This window comes from Trypanosoma theileri, assembly GCF_002087225.1.
Source record: "Trypanosoma theileri isolate Edinburgh chromosome Unknown TM35_Tth_19_V1, whole genome shotgun sequence".
NCBI classification, from domain to species: Eukaryota; Euglenozoa; class Kinetoplastea; order Trypanosomatida; family Trypanosomatidae; genus Trypanosoma; species Trypanosoma theileri.
In genome coordinates, this window is record NW_021639861.1 from 202,067 (window position 1) to 222,522 (window position 20,456).

At 37.6% G+C, this 20,456-nt stretch overlaps 11 protein-coding genes across 11 annotated transcripts; 4 read left to right on the top strand and 7 right to left on the bottom strand.

Moving 5' to 3' along the window:
- Positions 1–1,291: 1,291 nt before the first annotated feature.
- TM35_000191740 (uncharacterized protein) lies at positions 1,292–3,484 on the bottom strand (the record flags this gene model as incomplete). Its single annotated transcript, XM_029026672.1, has 1 exon — positions 1,292–3,484. The coding sequence occupies one exon, from the start codon at positions 3,482–3,484 to the stop codon at positions 1,292–1,294; it is 2,193 nt and encodes a 730-aa protein (XP_028881996.1).
- A 606-nt stretch (positions 3,485–4,090) lies between these two features.
- On the bottom strand, positions 4,091–4,453 carry TM35_000191750 (uncharacterized protein; the record flags this gene model as incomplete). The annotated part of the gene is made up of 1 exon (XM_029026673.1): positions 4,091–4,453. One exon carries the CDS (start codon positions 4,451–4,453, stop codon positions 4,091–4,093), a length of 363 nt encoding a protein of 120 aa, XP_028881997.1.
- Positions 4,454–5,700: 1,247 nt separating this feature from the next.
- Positions 5,701–7,119, bottom strand: TM35_000191760 (uncharacterized protein; the record flags this gene model as incomplete). Its single annotated transcript, XM_029026674.1, has 1 exon — positions 5,701–7,119. The coding sequence occupies one exon, from the start codon at positions 7,117–7,119 to the stop codon at positions 5,701–5,703; it is 1,419 nt and encodes a 472-aa protein (XP_028881998.1).
- Positions 7,120–9,221: 2,102 nt separating this feature from the next.
- TM35_000191770 (NADH-cytochrome b5 reductase) lies at positions 9,222–10,085 on the bottom strand (the record flags this gene model as incomplete). Its single annotated transcript, XM_029026675.1, has 1 exon — positions 9,222–10,085. One exon carries the CDS (start codon positions 10,083–10,085, stop codon positions 9,222–9,224), a length of 864 nt encoding a protein of 287 aa, XP_028881999.1.
- A 499-nt stretch (positions 10,086–10,584) lies between these two features.
- TM35_000191780 (putative NADH-cytochrome b5 reductase) lies at positions 10,585–11,448 on the bottom strand (the record flags this gene model as incomplete). The annotated part of the gene is made up of 1 exon (XM_029026676.1): positions 10,585–11,448. The coding sequence occupies one exon, from the start codon at positions 11,446–11,448 to the stop codon at positions 10,585–10,587; it is 864 nt and encodes a 287-aa protein (XP_028882000.1).
- Positions 11,449–11,668: 220 nt separating this feature from the next.
- Positions 11,669–13,639, bottom strand: TM35_000191790 (translation initiation factor 2D; the record flags this gene model as incomplete). Its single annotated transcript, XM_029026677.1, has 1 exon — positions 11,669–13,639. The coding sequence occupies one exon, from the start codon at positions 13,637–13,639 to the stop codon at positions 11,669–11,671; it is 1,971 nt and encodes a 656-aa protein (XP_028882001.1).
- Positions 13,640–13,862: 223 nt separating this feature from the next.
- Positions 13,863–14,807, bottom strand: TM35_000191800 (uncharacterized protein; the record flags this gene model as incomplete). Its single annotated transcript, XM_029026678.1, has 1 exon — positions 13,863–14,807. One exon carries the CDS (start codon positions 14,805–14,807, stop codon positions 13,863–13,865), a length of 945 nt encoding a protein of 314 aa, XP_028882002.1.
- Positions 14,808–15,495: 688 nt separating this feature from the next.
- TM35_000191810 (uncharacterized protein) lies at positions 15,496–16,053 on the top strand (the record flags this gene model as incomplete). Its single annotated transcript, XM_029026679.1, has 1 exon — positions 15,496–16,053. The coding sequence occupies one exon, from the start codon at positions 15,496–15,498 to the stop codon at positions 16,051–16,053; it is 558 nt and encodes a 185-aa protein (XP_028882003.1).
- A 265-nt stretch (positions 16,054–16,318) lies between these two features.
- On the top strand, positions 16,319–17,377 carry TM35_000191820 (putative protein kinase; the record flags this gene model as incomplete). The annotated part of the gene is made up of 1 exon (XM_029026680.1): positions 16,319–17,377. The coding sequence occupies one exon, from the start codon at positions 16,319–16,321 to the stop codon at positions 17,375–17,377; it is 1,059 nt and encodes a 352-aa protein (XP_028882004.1).
- Positions 17,378–18,042: 665 nt separating this feature from the next.
- Positions 18,043–18,879, top strand: TM35_000191830 (uncharacterized protein; the record flags this gene model as incomplete). Its single annotated transcript, XM_029026681.1, has 1 exon — positions 18,043–18,879. One exon carries the CDS (start codon positions 18,043–18,045, stop codon positions 18,877–18,879), a length of 837 nt encoding a protein of 278 aa, XP_028882005.1.
- Positions 18,880–19,124: 245 nt separating this feature from the next.
- Positions 19,125–20,360, top strand: TM35_000191840 (uncharacterized protein; the record flags this gene model as incomplete). The annotated part of the gene is made up of 1 exon (XM_029026682.1): positions 19,125–20,360. The coding sequence occupies one exon, from the start codon at positions 19,125–19,127 to the stop codon at positions 20,358–20,360; it is 1,236 nt and encodes a 411-aa protein (XP_028882006.1).
- Between the last annotated feature and the right edge of the window lie 96 nt (positions 20,361–20,456).

Sequence of the window (20,456 nt, forward strand, 5' to 3'; positions counted from 1 at the left end):
ATAAATAAATAAATAAATAAATAAACGTATTGATCATAATGTTCATCTTGGGCGCAACAGCAAAAAGTAAGATAAAAACAAATAATAAAGATAAATTACAGGCATTTCTGAGAAAAAAAAAAAAAAGGAAAATAAAGTTCCGCATTTATTACAACCAAACGTTCGCGCCTATCATAATAATAATAATAAAAATAAAAATAGAGAGAACTCACGCAAGAAGAAGGAATTGATATTGGTAATAATGATCTAAACGAAACTAAATAGAAATACCAAAGAGGGAGGAAGAGGGGAGGGAAAACGTCTGTGTAAATCTGTATTCCCCTGCGGCCTCAGGCACGCCCATAGAAATAAATAAATAAATAAAATAAATAAATAAACACAAAAGAGAGAAAAAAACAAAAAACAAAAGAGAGAGAGATGTGAAAACAAATCTCATAATAAAAAAAAAAAAAAAGAAGACACATTCTATTTCACACTTTATCAATCTGTATTATATAAACATATATATACATATATACATACATACATAGATATATACATACATATATATACATACATGTACCGTCTTTTTTTTTTTTTTCTTTTCTTGTTTTGTTTTCTTTCTCTTCCGAACACCCCCGTGCGTCTTTTACTTGTCAACGGAGAAAATAGAAGAAATAATGAGAGGGATGTTTGTAAGAAAAAAAATTAAATTAAATTAAAATTAAAAATAGAAAAATAAAAATAAAACGACGTTTTTTTTTTTTTTTTTTTTTTTTTTTTTTTTTTGTTGTTGTTGTTGTTGTTATTGCTCTTTTCCTTAGTTCATTCTCAACCTCTTATGAAAACCATATATATATTTTTTTTTTCTTTCTTTTTAATTTCCCTTGGCTTTAGCAATAAAAGCAGAGAAAACGAAAAATAGAAGACACTCAATAATAATAATAATAATAATAATAATAATAATAATAATAATAATAATAATAATAAAGAAAAGAGAGTGTTTTTGTCTTTTTCTTTTTTACTTTCCTTTTTTTTCTCTTTTATTAAAGGGGGGAAAAGGAAGGGGGGTATTCTTTCTTTATCCATTTATAGCGATCATATCTGTAATTTATGCGCTAACATACATATTTTCTTTTCTTTATGCATTTGAAAAGACGAAAGCCAGATAAAGGGAAGAAAAAAAAAAAAAAAGTTCATCTATGTATAGAATCAAATACACAGAAACACATACACACACATTATATATATATATATATATATATATATATAAGGTTCTTTGTTGGCTTTTCCCCGGAACTATTCTTTCCATTTAGGAAGACTTTGAGGCCGCAGAAAAAGAGACCACAGCTGTATTGAATTCCGATTGCTTAGGACAAGATTTTCGTTTATTACTCTTTCCTGCACATCCTCTCCGTGAGGCCACCAATGCCACTTGCACGGCTGGATCCCAATACTGCGGTAGATTCCATGTCTGTTGTTGTTGTTGTTGTTGTTGGGAGGGCCATATCGCTGTGGTGGTGGTGGTGGTTGTATATGGTGCCGCTCTTGAGGCCTCTGCACTGACGAGGGTTGCCATTCCATTTGGGGTTTGATTGATGAGATAACAGGCCTGAACCACCGGGAGAGAAGATGTGAGTGGATTGCCTGTCAACATGGGAGTTGCGAATGCCACGCCTCCTGGAGTGGAGGATCCCACAGTGATCGGCACAGCGTGATCGAGTGCGGACATGCGAGAATGTGGAAGAACAGTTTGAGCCACACCGCCCGCATGCATATCTCCACGGAGTGAGTTATTAGCATTATTATTATTATTATTATTATTATTATTATTATTATTATTATTATTATTATTATTATTATTAGTGTTGTTTGTTTTATTTTGCAATCCTGTATTTCTAAAGGTATTGGTCCCTGGTATGACTTCTACTGTTTTTTTCGAAATAGGGTCGGAAACAATCCAGAGAGGTGAAATGGAATGCTGAAATGTATTTTCTTGAGGGCCCATATTTATATTTCTGTACTTTTCCGCAAAGAAATTCATCGCTTCTGCTGAGGGATGAAATGGAGTTGCAGAAGCCGAACTTAATGTCATTGGATGTTGTTGTTGTGCGGCATTTATGGTAAATTCAGCACTCATTGCTCTTCCTCTACGATCGGTGTGTAGTGAGAGTTGATTATGATTTCCATTCCATGAGGGTGTGACGGTGGATTCCGCAATGTAGGAGAATTCCTTTGCCATGATCTCCCGACAGACATGTACATACCAGCAATCCGCCCCATAACGACATCCACCTGGTTTTCCATGCAAACGACAGAGAATATGTGTACTCAACGGTTTCTGTGAGTCATTTGTAAGGAATCGATTGAGTCCACTTGTATAAGCCACACGGTTGAGTGGGACGATCACTCCATTTAAAGACATACTTTGATTGGCGTGTGCTTGAGCATCCCATAATTTGGTATTGCAATCACCATGAAATGTACAACAACAGGGAAGACTCTCAACATATTTGCGTAGTCGCTTTACTATTGCTGGATCAACATGTACTTGATAACAATTTGCACCTTGTCGACAACGACCTGATTGAAAAAGAAGACATAAACTTGGGTGTCGCACTACTCCTTCAAGGGCTTTGGTGGGTTCAATGGAACGTAATGGCACTTGAAGTTTTGTGCGTTGTGGATCCACCACAGAGAGACACTCTTCCGGAGCCGCATTATCTTCATTTTCTTCTATACCACAATCAACAGAATCTAAAGATACGGAATCTGTATTGGGTAATGTATTGGTTGGTTTTGTATTCGCCTTATCATCCATATTATTGCGTGTGGTGGTATTTATCTCCTCTGTTTGCAATCCCCAGAAATCAACATCCTCTGTGTAGGGCTGCACGTGCATTCTATTTAAAAAGGCAGCATCCTCCTCAGGAGATACGTTGATGGATGTTCCACTCCCTGATAATGCGGGAGGAAAACCACTGTCATCTCTATTACCATCCGAATTTGAAAGTTTCTCAGGGGCAACAGCAGCGGCAGCGGCAGCTACTGCAGCAACAGAACGAGGTAAAAGAGAAGTTGGTGATACCTTAGTGGGCATATCTCCAGTAGTAAAGATATCATCCTCTTTAAATGATAAGTAATTTGGTTTCACTCCTCCCTCCCACAACATGGCGAATACATTCATAGAGTTTTGGAGGGCTGGAGTAACAGACAATGTAGAAGAAGCCAATGTATTCGTTGCTGTCTGTACCGCGTCCGTCAGGTTCATAGAAGACTCTAAAGAATCCAATAGAGCCTCTGTATTTTCAGGGAATGGAAACATATCGTCGTCATTACATGCATTGGTATCTTTAAAAGGAACATCGATAGTATTTAAGAGACGATGGCTCTCTTCATATCCCTCGTTAGTGGTTTGCTGTGTAGCTTCAGAAGGCATCTTGTTCTTTAAAGAATTTGATACAGAAACCCCAGTGCACAATTCACTAAGACCGTTAGGATCCATTAACAATATTGCTCTTTTTGATATTGTTCTTGTTAATGCTGTAAAATGATTGAGGTTTCGCTTGAAATATTTTTTTTTTCTTTTTCCGTTTGCTTCTGTTGCCTTTATTATTTTCTCTTGCTATGGTTTGTCAAAGAAAACCCTTTGCTTATACCTGAATACCTTATCTTTCTGTATATAGGGTATGACCGCAAAGTTCACGTGAGACACAACTGTGTTACACTTTAAAAAATTAAATAAAAAATATAAAAAAAAAAAAAAAAAGATAATCAAAATAAGAAAAACAAGAAAAAAATAAAACACAGAATCCCAGTCAGCAGATCAAAAAAACAAAAAGAAAAGAGGTTTAAACAAGACAGAAAAAAAAAAAGAATACCACATTCAAGAGGAGTTCAAAGGATTTACTGTTGGTCAACCATATTGGTACACACGCCGCAACTATTACTCCATCCACAATCAAAGAACCTAAAACGCAACCTTTCACTCGCATCTCATCAAATGTGAAAAAAAAAAAAAAACAATAACAACCAATATGATTAACGAGAGATCTTCTTTCTCTTTCTCTCTCTCTCTCTCTCTCTCTCTCTCTCTCTCTCTTTTACTACGTCATCGTACGAGTGTATTGTGGTTGAACTGTTGTGAGCAAAACTCCAATTCATCTTCCACAGCATGAAGATCAGGCAATCCAACACTTGTCTCCATATTCTTTCGATCATCTAAAAGTCTATTGGACGCCGCCCCAGAGGCACAACACCCATCACTGAGATCCTCAATGCCGTATGTTTCTTTATACCATTCCTCATACCGCTCTGCACTGGGTGTATACATCTCCCGCACTTCCTCATTTACATCAAAGGCTCGACGCCATGATGTGCGGCGGCTCGTTGGTGTTGGTTGCGGTAACTGAGCAGCGTATCCCTGAGTAATGGGCTTGCTAAATAGAAGCAGTTTAACACTTTGTCGATACATCTCTGTTTGGTTCCAACTTGTTCTTTTTTTTTTTTCGTTCTTTTTTCCTATACCCTATTGCCAACGAAAGAAAAAAAAAAAAAAAAACGTAGGAAAAAGAAAAAAAAACTGCAAGGGTGAGAAGGAAAACAAGAAAGAAGAAAAAATTGTTCATGTGACAACTTCCCTCAAAACTTCACTCATCCTATAATTCAATACGATCATACAACAATAAAAAAAAAAAACAGTAGTCATACAATATCACCCTCCATATTGCCTAGATATGGAGGAAGAGAATATAGTTAATAATATGCTCCCCCACTTCGCGCAAATATAAAAAAAAAAAATAATTAGAAAAGAACAAGGGGAAAATACACTGTGGTGTTTCAATCAATTACGTACAACAATGCCATAAATCACAAGAAAGAAAAAAAAACCGTAACAATTAAACATTTTTTTCTGCCGGATGACTCACCTAGCAGGACCTACAAAGTGGCAGATTCCAAGGTCCCTTCCTCTCCAGACACCTCCACAAGGAGGGAGTAGAAGTAGAAGTGGGTGGGACGGAAAAGGAAAAAAAGAAAAAACGAATATGCTTTCCTACTTTGTCCAATGGTAAACAAATAAATAGAAACAAATAGACAAACAAATAATCTATGGAGTTTCGAATGATTCCAACACACATACTTATCATAAAATGATAACACGCAATAAACAAAACATACCATCAAATTCTCTATACCGCCGAAAGATTACCCGGCAGGACTTACGAAGTGGCAGATTCTAGAGTCCCTTCCACTCCAGAACCCTCCGCGTGGTGGGGATAAGGGGGTGGGTGGGACGGAAAAGAAAAAACCAAAATCTTAAATCCCTTCTATTCGATTAAAACCGAGGCTCTTTGACTACAACAACACCCAAAGGAGAAAAAGCAAACATAACTCAACCCCAAATTATAGTAGACAAAAACCGGATACATATTCTTTTCACAAGCTCCTAAAAAAAGTCCTTTTTTAGGCATTCAGTCAGCCATTCTCGCAGGAAAAGAAAAAAAACAGCACCAAAGAAATGGAAGTAAAAAAACCAAAATCAACGGCACACAGACATCATCAAACATAATGTAAAGCGTTTAAAGGTGCATATTCTTTTCAAAAACATCTACAAACACAGAAATAAATAAATAAAAACAACAAAAAAAAAAATAACAAAAAAAAAAATAACAAAAAAAATATAAATAAATAAAAAATAAATAAGTAGAAAGAAAAAGAGAATTATGGTGCAAAACCACGGGCCCACAGAAGACGCAGCGTCCACTGCAGCAACGCTAAGTTCATAGAATCCCTGCAGCTAATATGTGCAACTTTATGCCTCATCACAACATTGGGGTACCCTGGCTCAAAATCACACATAAAATGCATTTTGTCAACGACCCGCTCTACATGTCGCGCATCTGTTATGGCAGCAAAGTCCACCAATGACATTCTCTGTCCTTCTCCTCTACCTATAGACGTTTTGCCGTCCATCTCTTTTATCAGCTTACACATACGTGCATTCCTCGCAACGCGCACGTTATCAGGGATACAATGGGACGATATCTTACTGGTAAAAGGGGTCGTGTAATACAGAAAGTCTGAAAAAGCAGTGCGATTTGACACTGCACCACCAGCACGGCTTCGAATGCGGGAAAAGTATTTATCAATGTTATCAGGGCGATCAAACTCATGGAAAAACCAGTACATAAAGGAAGAAATGTGCACAGGGGGATCCTTGATCAGCAGTGCATCTTCACGGAATTTGTGCAACAACGGATCCCACAGATACAGAAAAATGGCTACCACACGCCCACCCAGCGGAGCTGCATGAGGACAACTACTGCTTCCAGAAGGTGGCCTGTACCCAGGATAGTACTTTTTTAGAAGATTGTTGTGCTGGCATCCCAATTCGAAAATAAACTCATCACGGTCCTCATATACAACGTACAGGACGTCACGCTGAAAGTGACGCTCAGAGAATACCTCCTCACCCCGAAGAAAGAACATCAGTCTTAATAACACCTGACGCACCATCGAGTCACCAGTAATAAGAGCCCCACGCCCGTTGCGACCAATGCTCGCATGGTGCAGTATTGACAGCGCCACACGCGGACTGAAGTAACGATAGCTCGGGCATGCAGCTGGCCGAACCTCAAACACAGCGTCTGAGGCATTACCAATGTCGGAGGCAACAAGCGTTGCGTTGCTCTGCGGACCGTTGTACGTCGCCGGGGAAAAACACGCCTCAGGCTCCCCACGCAGCTGCTGTTTCAGTGCATCTAATGAGAGCAGCTTCAGTGGCTTCCGGAACACACCCCCAACGTAAAACCCACACGGAGGCGGACCGGGGCGCAGAATCATCTCACAGTACACGGGAGAAACAGCCACACTTAAAACAGCAGGGTGTTGACAGTATTGACGCAGTTTGCTGTGGTTTAGCCACGAACCGCCATCACAGATGGTTCCACTCCAGCCCAAATCCGGTTCTAATGACTCCTCCATTCCATCGGCAAAAAAAGAACGGTTGTCTTTCTCGACAGGTGTCTCTTCAATATCGTCATTTGACCAAAGAGCGTCCCTCGTATTAGCGTAGAGAACTAACAGTACAAGGGCACTCGCCAAAACAAACAAGACACATCGTTTACGAAAATGGGACATCCCTAAAGAGGAGATAGTGAAGAGAGGGAGAGAGAAGATTGACAGGAGCAGCGATAGCCAACCACCCCACTGTGCACCACAGATGTATCTCTTCGGCTAGCAAACCAGCAGAGGCCACGAAATAAGGCGACGCTGGATTAGAAACCGAATGGGAGCACGGCAGACACAGAGGAGGGGTTGGAAAAGGCAGACACAAGTGAAAATATCACAAAAGAAACATGCAAACTCCCGCAACATGTTAAGAGAAGGTTAAGAAAAATACGTGAAAGTTAGTCAAACAAAAATAAAAGAGATAATATATGATTGACCAAAGTACATTACCATCGACAGAGCGCACATCCACAGCAACCAGTGTAAACGGCAAAAATTTTTATTATCAAACAGCCATATAATTCCTGCACAGAAACAGCAATAAAAACGGCAACAGAAAGCACAAAGGAATATGCCTCCTCATTAGGCCAAGCATAAAAAAGAAATAATTAGAAAAAAAAGGGGAAAATACACTGTGGTGTTTCAATCAATTACGTACAACAATGCCATAAATCACAAGAAAGAAAAAAGACCGTAACAATTAAACATTTTATTCTGCCGGATGACTCACCTAGAGGGACCTACAAAGTGGCAGATTCCAAGGTCCCTTCCTCTCCAGACACCTCTGCTTCCCTTAGCCAAGTTGTCGTGCCAGGAAACGGGAACCCGTTTCTAGTGATGAGGCATCCTTCATTACCCCCGCATTTAACAAAAGAGCCTCATTCGCTAATGGAATTACTCTTAAACTTTTTCTTGGACGCCAGCGTTGGGTTAATCTCTGCAAAGGTCAAATATGTTATAAATGACACAAAAACTCCTATTCCAACCGCGTTATAATACAACCAATATTAAGCACCGACACCCTAAACGGTACCTTCTCACTAACACCTCATGTTCTTAATCGACGCGAGATGTGAGAACTACATATTGCGCCTCGAAATGTAGCAATTCGGGTGTAGGTAAATATGTTAGCCGATCAATAATGAAAGACTCATATCATCTTTTACATCACTTGTCATTCTCTAAAACAAGCCTGAGAGAGTTAATTGAGTAAATTGTGGTTTCATGTGTTGTTAGAATTTGTTTCAATTTGTTGGTCGTTAAACGCGGGAGATGCCCTGCAGAGTCCAGCGTATTCAGTAATTTGTATGAGAGTGAAGGTGTCCTTGTCCCTGTATCTTTAAAGGATAATCTAAACCTTGCTTTCCCTCTTAATAAATAAAAATAAAATAAAACAAAGAAAAAGTAATATAATAATTTATTGCCTTAAACCCACATTTCCCTGAAATTCATATATACATGCCAATATTTCCCACCCCACTTCCTGATGATTGACCCATTAATAAATACCCGTACTGACAAAATGCAAGTGCTGCCAAGCCCTTTTAACCCGTTCCCCGCTAGGGACGGTAAGGATTGGGTTGAGTGGGTTTTTCAGAAACTTCCATTTGACAGCCTCCTAAGAAAAAAAGAGAATAACAAACTTGTTATGAAATATTTTAACCTAATCAGTTGGTTTTTGGCGCAAGACTCGATCATTCTTTTCGCAAGCTGTCATAAAAAGACAAAAACGAAAAAAAAAATTCAGGTGTCCCACTAGTTAAAGACATCCCATCCACCCAACTAAAAGAAAGAAAAAGAGGGGAAGTAACTCAAGCAAATTTCTCAGAACCAGTCACCCTCAGGAATAAAAAAAAAAGTATTAAAATAGTATTTTCGCTTTCCGCTGGCAGGAAAAAAAAAGTATATACATACATTCATACATATATATATATATATATATATATATATATATATATATACTTTACTCAGACTTATTTTGCTTTACTAAATTCTAAATATGATCGTGTTTAGACACTAACTTCCATGGCACACAACACCTTTCTAATTTACCCAATTGCCCGAAAGGGGAAGGATGCTTCGCTCTCCTTTTCTTTTTTGATTATATGTTCTCAGAAAGAGATAAAAAAAAAAAGCAGTCAAGTTAATTTGATACCCTCTTGCTTTCTTTTTTTTTTCGATAGAGATGGAAATAAAGTGCAACACTTCGAGGAAAATATATTACTGACACCTCAGAACTTGAAGACCATGTCTTCTGAATAACCCATTTCTTTCAGGTAACCTCCAAGAGGTCCTTGGGAACGTCCTGACTTTTCACCACAGACTGCTTTCATGAAACCCGGTGGACCACTTACTAGAACCATCGCCTTTCCTCTGGATTTGGGACTTGGCATAGTTTCCCCAATGACAGACTTTGTAATATGTCCCTTATAGCCAAACCACAGAATGGGAGCCTCTGTAAGCATATAAAAAAGAGTAAATTTGTCGTGGTTCTTCTGTGACAATAAATCAAGACGATTCTTTAATAAAATATCATCCCTTGTTTTATTGCAGGATACCAATGAAAACTTTGTCGTGTTACTTGAATCGGCAAGAAAATTGCGCGCAATTTGATACAAAGGGGTAATACCAGTACCACCTGCCAACATGCCAATATGTTCGTACTGGGAAGGTTTGATATCCATCGTCTTCCAAGGTCCTTGTGCTTCAATAGTATCGCCTACTTTCATATTATGTAGATGGGTACCCATTTTTGAATGAGGATAACATTTAATCAATAGTTCGAAAGTACCCTTATCATTCTGCAAATTAAGAGGCGTGTATGGTCGCATTACGACATTACCCTTTTCATCCACGAAACGAAGAGTAATGCAAGATGGAACTTCAAAATTCAATGGCATATTATTATTAGGAAGGGCAAAAGTAAATAACTTTGTGTCATGTGTCTCGCTCTTCACATCCTGTAGCTTGTATACAAAAAACTCCTCTTGAGAAAAAGCAGTTTTTCTCATACTCTGAGCTTCAACAGAGTGTTGAGTTCGAAAATAGTTGGCAGTTACCAACCCAGCGGCGGCAGAAGCGATAAAAGTCTTCATCAAAATAAAATTATTTGGGAAAGTAGACCAATATATATTTTTTTCTGTTTTTTTTTTTTGGCGTCACACTGTAGTATTCTCCTCAAATTTTAATAGTTTTCAAGAACAAGAGAGAAAAAAAAATAGGGTAAAAGGGAAACACAAAAGAAACATTTTTTTTTTTGTCTTTTTGCATAATTCAAGAATAAGAATTATATCATAAATAGCACAGCAAAGAATAAATAAATAAAAAAAAAGAACCATATATCCTTGAGAACAAGAATAAAAACAAAACCTGAAAGAGAAAAATTCTTTTTTCTCCTCAATACTTAACATATATCTTCCCTTAAAATATTCAGCTTCCTCTCTTCGCCCTCTCCCTAGATCACCACAAATGAAAAAAGGGGGAATCACCAGAGAAATATATCCTTGTGGAGAAGTACTACAGAAAAATATCCAAAATAGATGAATCATTTTTTTTTTTTTTCAGAAACAAAAAAGAAAAAAAAAAGAAAATAAATTAGAACTTGTATATCATCTTATCCATGTATCCAAGCTCTTTTAACATACCCTTGAGTTGTCCCTGAGAAGGTGGCTTAGTCTTGAAATCTTTGTCGCCTGAGATTGCTTCCATAAAAGGAGGAGGTCCGCAAACAAGGATAATAGAATCCCCTGCACGATTTGGTGGTGGCATAAGGGACTTAATCATTTCCTTATTCACATATCCGACACCTCCCATCCAATCTGAAGGAGCTTTAGACAATACAAAATAGGGTGAAAATAGTGGATATGTCTCCATCAGCTCATTGAGCTCATTTCCCAAAAGGACGTCTTCTTTGCGTGTATTGGCATAAATAAGAGAAATCTCTGATGTATTTTTTGGTGTACGTAAAACATTTCGAGCGACTTGATACATAGGAGCAATACCTGTACCTCCTGCAATCATACCAATGCACTTATATTGATTTGCTTTAATAGGTAGTTTTACCCAGGGTCCCTTAAAATCCATAGTATCACCTTTTTTCAAGGAAAAAAGGTGATTGCCCATCTTAGAATTAGTGTAATTTTTTACAATAATTTCAAAGTACCCACGTTGATCACTTTTATTGATAGGAGTATAAGGGCGTACAACATCTTTTCCATCCTTATCCACGTACCTCGCCGTAATACAAGAGGAAACCTCAAGATTTAAAGGCATGTCAGCCTCTGGGAGAGCAAAGCGAAAAACCTTCGTATTATGTGATTCATCGTAAGAATTAATTAGTGTAAACGAACGAAAATCAGTTTGCGAAAAAGGACTCTGCGAAGCAGTACAATTTGCAGTTCCCGAAGCGTGCCAACTAGAACCCACAAACCCTAAAGCAGCTGCAAACAACGCCTTCATAATATTCTCTTCTGATTTCTAGTTTGGGGGAAAAAAAAATGGAATACATTCAAAAGAAAAATATATATATATGTATACATTAAGAAAACACCTTTTTATTAAGAAGGGCACTTTTATTTTGTCATTCTTCAAAATAAAAGAAGTAAAAAAAAAAAAAAAAAAACAATTTAGACGTTAAAGAAAAAAAAAAAAAAACAGAAAGCGTGATTATTTCACGAGATTACTTAGAAGCTGCTGTGATCAAATGTTGAGGAAGCCCTAATTCTTTTTCCAACACAGTTGTAAGCTTAGACAACCATCCACCTCCAAGATGAAGTTCCAGAGTTACCTTCGTTCCCTGCTTTAGTTTCTGGAAATCTTTGGATGGATCATGTACACAACATGATGTTGAAAATAGCTGCTTCCATTGATTTGCCAATGCCGAAAGATCAAAACCGTATGTATCCAAGTACTTAACTACTGTAACTATCTTGTTTCCCTGTCGTTTTTCTGTATAAATAAGAATTTTGGGTAACTTGTTTCTCCTTGTAATTCTTGTAAAAAAAGACTTTGATGTCACAACACCGTTGATAACTGGATTCGCTTCAATTATAATTTGATGTACAGAAGTATACAGGTGTTGAAAAATAAAATTTTCAATTTCTGTAATCCTAAGCTGACTAACAGAATCTTTTCTTAAAAATGAAAGAGCTCCAGTCAACTCAACAAAGGGAGAACCCTCACCTTTACCTTCTATTTTTAAAAGACCCTTCCCAATAATGTATTTTCTAAGATTTTCAGACAAACTTTTCCGCGAGTAAAGTTCATCCAAAAAATCATTATCGATATCCTTTGAATAAAGAAAGTTTTGTTGAATTTCATTATCAAATAATCCTGTACAAATAATACGTTTTAATTCCATGGCATCTCCACCTCGTGGAGAAAATAAAGTTTCAATAGAAACTATACGTCGTTTAATATACCCTTTACCACCTTCTCGAAGTGCTTGCTGTTCAGCTTCTAAAATTTCCATTTCTTTTGCAGGTTCATGAACTTGTTGTAAGAATTCACCGTAGTCTAAACGATGTTTACGAAATAATTCACAAGATTTATTTATTTGCACAACAGAAAAAACACCCTTACTGATTTCAGAAACAGTAAGAGCATCACTTCGAAGACGAAGGTAAGAAAGCATTTTTTTGTGTTTTGTTTGTTTAAGATCAATTTGCATTGTTTCTCCTGGAATTCTTGGATAATTGGAAAGTAAAAGTGGAGAAAATTCAGTAAGGGGAAGAGGAAGCATCGACTTTGTAATTCCCTTAATTGCTTCACAAAGTGCAAAATCCAGTAAAGCATCGTCAGTAGAAAGCCTCTCTAATGTGGATTTTATTAAAAGGTCCTCATCATCACAAATATCTGACCCTGTTGTTTCTGTTACTTCATATATTTCCTTCTCTTCATTTTCCACTCCATTTTCTTCATTAGTAACTTCATTTTGAATATCTTCACTTTGCAGTAATCTTTCATTAACAAGAGTTTCCTGAAACTCTACTGGTAATGCAGGAGTAATAGATGCCCAACTTGTGTTAAATACCATAAAATAAGAATCCCATAGAGAATCACGGTAAGAATGAAGTACATATACTCCCCTTCCTCGTTGAGATGAATTTACAAGATCTGATGTTGCCAATCCTATTCCATAAGGCCAAGACATTCCCGCTGTAAAAATAAAAACTATTTCACCCACACGAAGGAGCTTATCATTTTGTACTTTTAAGTCAAGAATACCAGGCATCATAAGGTGTGCTCCCGATAGGATATACTCTGACGTTGCACCTCTTGTCCAAACACTTGAACCAAAGTATGTGGTATGGGTGACATCTTCACCTTTGTAGTAAGCTCTCATTATCATGAGAAAAAATAATGTCGGAATAAAAACGATCTCACCCCTTGGTAATAAACCGTTAGAATCATCAGGTAAAGAAGAAGTTGATATAACTAAGGGAATTTTGTTAACCAAATAAAATGAAGCAGAACCACCTGTCGAAAAATCCCAAGTTATTTGGGTCACGGCATCACTTTTTTTCCAAAACGACTCCAAACATTCTAAATAATCTTTTCCAAAATAACCAAAAATAGTTTCTCTAATTCTCTTAGATTCTTTCTTGCTTACCGCTTCCTGACCCTTTACCGTGTGTTTTTTGTGAAACATTGCTCTTAAAACAAAAAAAAAAAAGAACAGATAAGAGGGAAAAAAAGAAACAAAAAAAAAAAACCTTCTCAAGTTAGTCTTCGCTTGTCATGCAATTAAGAATAACAAAATACACAAAAAAAGGAGGTAAAATCTCCTGATTCTCATTATTTACATCTAAAAAAAAAAGAAAAAAACTATACAGAAAATAAAAAAGAAAAAAAAAGAACAAAAAAAAAAGCAATTATCTACCTTTTCCTTTTGAAGTCTCTTTCCCTCTCTTCTTCATTTTCTTTGAAAGACCCTTGGGGGGTTGAGGAAACCTTTTAACTAGAATGGTATCTAAAATTTTAAAAAATTCCTCGGGAATATCAACATTTTCTCGAAGCCAAAGTGTATGAAGTGTTTCATTATAGACCTCTAAAGGAGAATCCTTATTGATTTCCTTTGTTTCCACCGTTTCTTCTGGGGCATTATCTGTAGCAATATCGCCATTTCCCTCAAACGCTCCTCGCGATGAGGATTTTCTTGATATACTAGTAGTCTCATCACCCTCTATAACGAATGAAGATTCTCTTCTCGAAATATTTTCTGCAATCTCCGAAGAAATCCTATGAAGAACGGGTTCTAATGAATCAATCAATTTATATGCACCATAAAAAGTAATACGATTAGCACGCAAATTGATAGTCTTGATTTTAGATGAAAGTCTAAGAGAAGAAGCAATAGCAATCGCTCCTTCATCATGAATATCATTACATGACATATGCAGAGTTTCCAAATTTTGAATACATTTTGCTGCGGCAATTGCACCCTTATCACCTATATAATTACCGTCAATATTTAAGTGTTTTAAACATTTATTTCGCTTTAAACAAGAAAAAAATTCCACTGCTCCTTTATCTTGCATATCACACATTGAAAGATCAATTGTAGTGACAGTATTATTTAAAATTAATTTGCGTCCTATACTGATGCACTTTTCACTACCCAAAAACATTGAAGACAAACTAAGATTTAGTCCCCAACGTGGAGGCGGATGGAGATACCGCTGCATTGCGAGAGCAGCTTCTTCGCTCGGTCTTAAACGCCACATAAGGCAACTGGGAGCATCCGGATCAGGAGGGACAGTAGCCGTTTCTAATGCCTCTATCACCCGCCTGTAGGCTACTTCTGCATCATCTTCCATTACCCTGGAATTTTAAAAAGCGCTAGAAGAAAAAAAAAAAGTTATAATATATATATAAAAAAAAATATCCACTAAAAGTAGTAAAAAAAAAAATAATAATAATAATGATAACAGCAGCCCATAAACCGCCCCTCCACATTTTACAAAACAAGTATATTTATATATACATATATATAAACACCAGCGCCAACATCGCAGCGGCCGCAGTGCCACGGCGGCAGCCAAACATCAAAATAACAAATTTTGAAAAAGAGACCACCGCGCCTCGTTCCGGGCCGTTGGCACGCCCTGCCACCCCCAAGAAGAAAAAATAAAAAATAAAAAAACGGTAAAAGAGCAAAGGGCGTCGGTGGGGGGCGGGGGCGCTGGGACCTCGGCCCGCCGGCGGGAGGGGTCCGGGAGGGCCGCGGAGCCCGCGGGGCGGCCGGGGCTCATGCATACATGTTCTTATTCTTCTGGCGCGTTGTGGTGTTTTTTTTTGTTTATTATTATTTGATTTATAATTCTTTTTTTGGTTGACGCCGCGGACCCGCAGCCGCAATGATGATGGCGCTGGTGGTTTTTTTTTTTTTTTTTTTTCCTTCTTGTTTCACCAGGCAGACTTTTTTTATTATTATTAAGAAGTACAAATACGCCAAAATGCTTTTATTCTTTTTTTTCTTAATTTCATTTCCAAAAGATTTCTCATATGCAGGATCAAGGCTTTTTGCAACAAGAGGAGAGTGATGCTGCCTTGGCACGGCAGTTGCATCAAGAAATAAACGGACCTGATGGAAGTGCAAATCCTTCTAAAAGCGAGACAAATCCGAATCGAACACAAGGTGGTATTACTTTGGAATGCCCTGCATGTACCTTTATTAACAGCTATAATGATATTGTTCCTGGTGTTCGATATACCTGTGAGCAATGCCACACACCACTTTCTCTTGCTTCTACCCAGAATCCCAGTGTATTATCAACCAATGAAAAAAAACTTGTGAAATGCAACCTTTGTGAATGCTTGAACAAAATTCCTAATGGAACTTATGATGCCATCCTCTGTGGTGGTTGTTCTCATGAGCTAAAAAAAGGTCAGACGCAAAATAACAGTCAACCTCAGCAATCACATTCTGAAACAACACGACGAATTCAAGTTCGCTGTGGAGAATGTGGTAGTGTAAATGCCGTACAAGTTGGAAACGATGTGTTTAATGTTCGTTTTGAATGTGGCTCTTGTCAGGTGGTTAACGAAGTATCTCTGCAATGACTATAATAGTACGTTTGGTATCATTTCCTCTGTTGATAGTAACGTTTCTTTTTTTTTTTTTTTTCCTTAGTACGTGCGAATGTATGTTAGAGAATTTTATTGATAATATTAGTGTAAGTACAAACATTCTAAGTTCTTGACACCCGCCTTTTTTTTCTTCTTCTTTTTCTTCCTTATAGAAGAAAAAACCTTATAGGGTACGAAAAGCTTTTTTTTTTTTTTTTGCTTTAGCTCTCTTCCTGAAATATCAGAGGATTTGCTTGTTATGGGAAGAGTAGGTGAATACGAAGTTTTAGAAACCGTTGGAGCAGGTGCGTACAGTAAGGTCAAGCGAGTAAGGCACATTCCTACTAGGGCATGTTTTGTTGCCAAAATTATTCCGAAGACTAATCAGGGAGTGGAGGCGGATGTGAAGGTTGAAATCTCAATTTTGCGTAGACTAAAACATCGAAATATTGTTCAACTGGTTGAGATCTTGGAAAGTCCCAATAACTACTACATTATTCTTGAGCCTGTTTTTGGTGGAGATGTTTGTAAGCTTATATTGTCTCAAGAAGGTTGTCTTGCAGAAAATGTGGTTGCAGGTCTTTTTTTTCAGCTTGTGGCTGGTGTTCGTGTTTGTCATCAAAATGGGGTGGCACACAGAGACTTAAAGCCGGAAAATCTTCTTTTAACAGAAGAAAATATTTTAAAGATATCTGATTTTGGATTAAGTCGGTTACATAAGCAAAGTAATTTCCGTGCAGAAATTGATGAATATGCTCATACACTGACAGGAACTCTTGCTTACGTAGCTCCGGAGGTTTTGGGAGGTAATTATGATGCTTTTAAAGCGGATATCTGGTCTATGGGATGTATTTTGTACGTTCTTTTAACTGGATGTTTTCCATTTGGATACACAACAGATGCACGAGAATTGGAAGAAAGAATAAGAATGGGACGTATTTGTAAGATGCCTGATTCAGTTAGTCAGAACGCAAAGGAACTTACTTTATGGCTTTTGTCACGTAATGCAGGAGACAGACCTTCATTGGATCAAGTGGCTTTGCATCCTTTTTTAGCGGACCATATACCTATGAAACATATTGTTGCATTGACAAGAAGTAAACCACCAGCGCCTTTGACTCCAAATCCTGCCGAATTCAGCAGTGATATTCCTGAAGAAGAAAAACAAACAAATGAAAGGAGTTTATGTTTCTCTAATAAAGAAGAATCAAGGGGTAACCCATCAAGTTTACAGCAAGTTGATCTAGTAGGCCTATCAGTAGAAAGAGAAGGGTTAACACAAAATGATAGTACTTCGAAACGTCGGTTTATACGTTAGTAGTATGGATTTTAACAGAATCTAATGCTCTTGTAATAACTAATGTGGCAATGTCTGCTGTATATAAGGCTATAGAGCAGATGGATTGCGTTATTGGTATCGTCTTAAATCGATGGAGTTCAAATATATATATAAGGAAATCATGAATGAGTAATATTTCTTCATATTTGGCGTTGTGAACGGATTGATTGTGGTATTCTTTTTTTTTTTCTTTAATAAAAAAAAAAGGACCATAATACATATCATTCATTTCTTATGGTTGTTGTTATTTTTGCAAAGGCCAAAGTCTTCGTTCGTTCTTTCTACAAGGATTGTGGCCCGTAGAACGAAAAGTGGAGAGGGGAAAAAAAAGAACATTGCGATTAATTGATGCCTTTCTGTGACAAAAAAAAAAATATAGAGATTCTTTTTTTTTGAAGTTTTTTTTTTTAGTCTTTGAAGTGTGATTGGACATCGTTTTTTTTTTTTTTTTTTTTTTTTTTTTGTTTTGTTTTGTTGTTGTTGTTGTTTGTTATCCCTGCTACTGTGTATGGATGTATATCTCTGTTGTTTGTGTGCTATAGTGGAAATAGAAGGTTATATACATTATTCCTTTTTTTTTTGTTTTCTGAAGGTTCTTTTTGAAAAGAAAAAAAACAAAAATTTTTTTTCTATAGGAAGTAACAATGCCAAAACCAGCTCCCCGTTTTGCGATGGGAGTCGTACTTCCTCGTCGAACTAATGTTGGCTCACAGTTTTTGCAAACGCAAAGACATGGGGCCCGCAAAACCTGGTACAAAAAACAATATTTTTCAATTCGTCCTTTTGCTATCCAACGTCACCAGGGTAGTACTCCACGTATTTTGCTTGACCGTAGTTTGTGGAAATCGGTTTGGCTTAGTAAGTTAAATATGCCAGATATCAATCGATGGGAACGTGTTGTGAATAGTCAACGTGTTACAGAGGATCGTTACGCTTTAGTGGAGGAAGAAGGTGTGATGCATAAGGTTAACTGGGGATTGTATTGTGAACGACTGGAAACAGAATTAATGGCTTCTCAAGATCGTCTACCGCAGTATACTCTTCTAATGAAGGCAGCCCCTTCAAACTGGAAAAAATTTGATATTGATATTAGTGTTCTTCGTGGATTATCTCTTCGTGAAGCCATGGCACAATGCAAGCTATCCATGCGGAAAGGGCATCAAATTGTTTTTCGAGCTTTGGAAATGGCGCAACAGGGAGCGGAGGCAAAAGGGCTTGACAAGGAGCATTTGCGAGTTGCTCGTATTTCATGTTTTCCAGGTCCTACGGATAAACAAATAGATATTCGTAGTCGTGGATATTATGCGTGGAAAACCAAGAAGTCATCTCATTTGTTACTTACACTAGCTGAAGATCCTGAAATGGTGCTTCCTGACCGTACTTCTATTCCTTATGCTTCACTACTTTCAATGAGACGTGCTGGACTTTCTGCAGAACCTGCAGTTATTGATGTACCTGCCATTACCGCAGACGGTATCTAGCTTATTACACATTATAGTTAGGGTACTCAAATTATTTCAACAACTAGTAACTGAAGAGGAAAAGTAAAGAAAATAGATATGAAGACGAAAATTACAGTGATAATATGAGCTTTGAAAATTTGCGCTTATCGTGTAGATTACTACTACGGACTATGATTCTTGTTTTTTTTTTTCTCTCTTTTTTTTTTCTTTAAAATTACTATAATAAAAAAAAAAAAGCAAACAAACAATGTGTTGTCTGGAAAATGCTTAGAAAACGGTACAGACCTCTGGATGCGGTGGAGGAGCGTTCTGTAGGTGTTGAACAACTGCTACAGGTTGGTTTGCTTCAAGATGAGCAGTCATACTGTTTTAGTTGGCCTGATGCACCACTTACCTCTATGTTGCGCCGTTCCAATGCCTCTTTAGCACTTGGGATGCAGAGTGGTTTAGCACCTTCTACAAACTCTGTGGTTGTACAACCTCCAGTTTATGCGATAGATAAGATTGCAGCTGAACATGGAAGGGTAGATATATTTAACAGTTTTTCCAATAGTAATCCGGCGATTTCATTCTTAAAAACAAATCCCTCTTTATCCGTTCATAACAATACTATACAGGGACACAAGCGACATCCTTCAGCCTCCGTGGTTACTTCTACCGATGATAATATATTTTCTTTTAATGCTGAACAAATTGTAGAACTGAAGGCTGCTGGTGCCTTTACAGCTTTCGCTGAAGCGTTGCGTCGAGCAGCACCATCCACTGTTAGTAATAATGATGAGGAATTAGAATTAATGGCAAGGAGAGAAATGGAAGAGGAATTGGTGCGTTTAGAATGGCGAGCGCATCAGAAATCTGAGAAAACAGATCCTGCTACTCAACGAATGGTATTATTAGGAGCTGCTGTACCATTCTTAGATAATAGTAAAAAGAATGGTAGTGAAGATACTGCACAGTGTTCACGCACATGGCAGCGTATTATGTACGATTTATGGTTAAAATGGCGTCAAGGAACTTTTCAATCTAATGGAGAATTAGTTAGTGGTCCAAATGCATTACCATGGGGTTCTCCACTTCTTCCTGGTTCTTTTTTGGCTTCGTCAGCGAAAGAATACTTTCTAAACCCTAATGGGGAACGTAACGGTGCTGTTAAGGCAGGTAGATCTTATGAAAAGACAGGAGGGGATATTGATGATCAACAAGTGATTTCTTCTGCATTCCCTCGACGTCGCGGTGCCTATGGCTTTCTTCGTTGGCGTATCGATGTTTATGAGCCACGTCTACGTGCTGCTTCAGGTGGTAGTCGTGGAGAACATGGTTTGGTTGGATGTGCAAATTTATTAAGTGCAACTGAAGTCAATAAACTTATTGAAGAGAAACTACCTCCTTTATTGACTGATTTAGTACTTGATGAACGTATGGACCCTATTGATGCCATAGGAGTTACAGATATTCGTAGTGGGGTTGAAACATGGAGGCAATGGTTGGCACATATGTGAGTCTCCTACTTTCTTTTGTTTTTCCTTGCTAACTTTCTCAGTTTTTCTGTTTCTGTATTGCATGACAACTTCTTGGGGTTCTTTCTGCTTCTTGCT